A 3,248-nucleotide genomic window follows, 5' to 3' on the forward strand; every position below is an offset into this window, starting at 1 on the left:
TGTCGCGAATTTTTTAATTTCACGCGATAAAATGCCTTGAATTATTATTATTATTATTATTATTATTATTGAATTTATATTTGCCTTTTCCGATAAATAATTAAGTTTGTTTTCATTATAAAAACTTTACCGTCATTTTGATTATTTTAATGAAGTGAAAATGAGGGGATGGGATGAAAGAGAGGAGGAGGTGTGGATTCTACCACTAGGAAAAGAATTGTGTGAGGGAGGGGGTGAGGGCGGGGTGGGGTTTTTTATGGTAAAATAATATGGGGATAAAGTTTACCTTAAATAAAAAGTTTGAAGTTTTGACGATGGGAAAAATCTTTTTTAAATTTTAAATTTAATTAATAATTACATTTTCATCAATCGTGATGAAAATTTTAAAACTTTTTCGTTTTTTTTTTTAATCTTTTCACTTTGTGTTTTATCTCTCTCTCTCTCTTCTTCTTCTTCGATTCTTCTGATGATTGTGATGCTGCCGTTCCTGAATCTCATCCCCATCTACCCCCTTTAATTCCCCACCCCTCCGGTAATCTTCGATTTCAATTCGAATAAATGTTTAAATAAAAATCAAAAAAAATAATTTTTTTTTTTTTCGTTTGTTTGTTTGTTTGAATAAATTGACTCGAGTTTAAAAAAAATAAAATTGATAATTTGTCTGTTTGTTTGTTTGTTTGTTCGTTCTTTCGTTTAATAAATCTCAAACGGAAAAAAATAATAAAGAAATTATTTGTAGATTTACATTTTTTAAAAAAAAAAAATTCACATCTTAAATTATTATTATTACGTCACGAATGAGTTTAGCAGACGATATTTTTTTTATTTTTCAATAATAAAAGTTTTTAATAGTGACAAGTTAACAACGATAAAAATTAATAGGGTGGAAATTTTTTTTCCTGTTAGTAAAAAAAAAAAAATATAATTGATGATGAATATCATATTTTTACGACGTTTCCGATCTCCCCTCATGTCCCTTTTCCCCCCTTTTCCCCATCCCGATTTTATTGTCATCGACCACCTTATATTTCATTATCATCATTATTATCATGAATTTTTTGACACCGAACATGACAAATTATATAAGTTCGCGAACACGTTAAATTTATTATTATTATTATATTTTTTTTTATCAGGTTCGAAAAAAAATTTTTGCTCTTGTTTAAATGGGGGTACGTGCGAAAAAAAAAATTGTATTTGCCCCGAAGGTTACAGGGGTGAATTTTGTGAAATTTCAATTGATTGTTCGATTGATTGTTTAAATGGCGGACGATGTTTGAACAATAACGTTTGCACTTGTCCAAATGGATTTCAGGGAGATAAATGCGAAAATCGTAATAAAAATTTTATTTTTTTTTTTCCTATTTTGTAATTTTTTTTTTCCGGTAAAAATTAATTTTTTTTTCTTATTTTTTCTACAGCCATTTGTGATCCTCCCTGTAAAAATGGGGGCACGTGTTTAAAACCGAATATATGTCTTTGTCCGGCTCATACAACTGGATCATATTGTCAAAAATGTAAGTTTTCCTTTCATTCATTTAATACTTAGCATATACGTTTAAGGGAAAATCCTTAATCCGGAAACGTGATTAAATCCATTGAGGATAAAAAAAAGTGTTAAACTAAGATAAAGAAAATTAATTTTTAACTTTTCACTTATACTTAACTTATGAAAATAATAATTTTTCTAACGTTTTTATTCTTAATTTTTTTTCCGATTCTTCTGTTTAACGGATAAATTTTATTAAATTTTTTTTTTTTTGATCGATTTGACAACACTGTATTAAAAACTTTTTCCTTTTTTTTTTTCATTCAGCGCAAATTTAGGTAGAAATTTAAATTTTCCGATGAGGAGTTATGATAATGATAAACAAATAAAACGTTTCCTCTTTCCCCTCCCCAAGTTTACAAATCGACACGCGGATAGGCGAATAAGGCGTGAAAAATTATTATTATTATCATCATTACTTTTTTTTTTTTCGGTAGCGGGAATCCGCAAACTTCACGTAACATATACATACGCGAAAATTTCAACACGGAAAATTGGAGAAAGTTTTAACGTAATACATTTATGTATAACATTTTGTAAAAACTAAAAAATTTTAAGGCGCAAACCGAAAAAAAAATTATTTTAAATTTAAATGTTTTTAAAATCCCCGGAGGTTTGTTTTTAATTTTTTTTTTTTTTTTATACCTTGTTTTTCATACGAATCCTAAAGCTTTTAGAAAAAAAAAAATTTTCTTCTCCATCGTAAAATTCATCTCTGAATTCAAATTAATTTAAAAGCTTTCTCAATTTACTATATTGTATTTTAAAATCGTAAATAAAAATAAAATAAAAAAAATTTGAAATCGAAACATTTTAACAAAAATAAATAAATAAATTTGTTTTTATTGAAATAATCGTGTCGTCATCATCATTTTATTTATTATAGACAATTGCGAATCTCCTTGTTTAAATGGGGGTACGTGTGTTGGACCAAATCAATGCGAATGTCCTCACAATGCAACCGGAATAAATTGTGAAATTCCGGTATGTGAGCCTCCATGTGAAAACGGTGCTACCTGTTCACCTGGAAATTGGTGTCTTTGCAGTTCAAATTCGTATGGAATACGATGCGAAAGAAGGTAAGTAAATATCCCCAATGAGTTGAGAGAAAGAGATAAAAAAATTTTGTGTAATTAAATATTTTTATTTCGTTTTTGGAAAAGAAAATGCGAATACGTTCCAGTTAAAGAACCATTCACGAGAGGCTTTAAACGACTTATAAATAATAAAATAACAGAAAAATGTGATTCGTCAAAAACGTGTACGAAAACAGATTCGGAATATCAAACAATATATAAAACATTTTATAAAACCGTTTATAAATGTAAAGAACAATTAACAAACGACAAAGGACGTTAATAAAAGGAAACAAACAAACACGATCGAGTATAATAATAATAATAATTTTTCCTCCATTTTTTTTTTTTTATTTTCTCTCGTTCGGTGTGAATAAAAAAAAACAACAAAAAATTTTTTTAATTAATTAATTATAATTTTTTATACGTTAATTATTATTGTAAAATTTACAAAAAAAAAAAAAAATTTAAATGTTTATTAATAATAAATAAATAAATAAAATTTTCAATTTACGTTCGATCGATAATAATAATAAATAAATAAATAAATTCTAGGGGAGAAAGAGAGTAAAAATTTTGACATTTTTCCAAAAAAAAAAAAATTTTATATATTTAAGTAAAAT

General features: G+C 26.4%; 1 protein-coding gene across 1 annotated transcript; it reads left to right on the forward strand.

Moving 5' to 3' along the window:
- Positions 1–1,049: 1,049 nt before the first annotated feature.
- Phum_PHUM547840 (Keratin-associated protein 5-9, putative) lies at positions 1,050–2,908 on the forward strand (the record flags this gene model as incomplete). Its single annotated transcript, XM_002431746.1, has 5 exons — positions 1,050–1,098; positions 1,137–1,334; positions 1,422–1,517; positions 2,436–2,628; positions 2,713–2,908. 5 exons carry the CDS (start codon positions 1,050–1,052, stop codon positions 2,906–2,908), a joined length of 732 nt encoding a protein of 243 aa, XP_002431791.1.
- Between the last annotated feature and the right edge of the window lie 340 nt (positions 2,909–3,248).

Source organism: Pediculus humanus, genomic scaffold, assembly GCF_000006295.1.
Source record: "Pediculus humanus corporis 1103172108293 genomic scaffold, whole genome shotgun sequence".
Classification (NCBI taxonomy): domain Eukaryota; kingdom Metazoa; phylum Arthropoda; class Insecta; order Psocodea; family Pediculidae; genus Pediculus; species Pediculus humanus.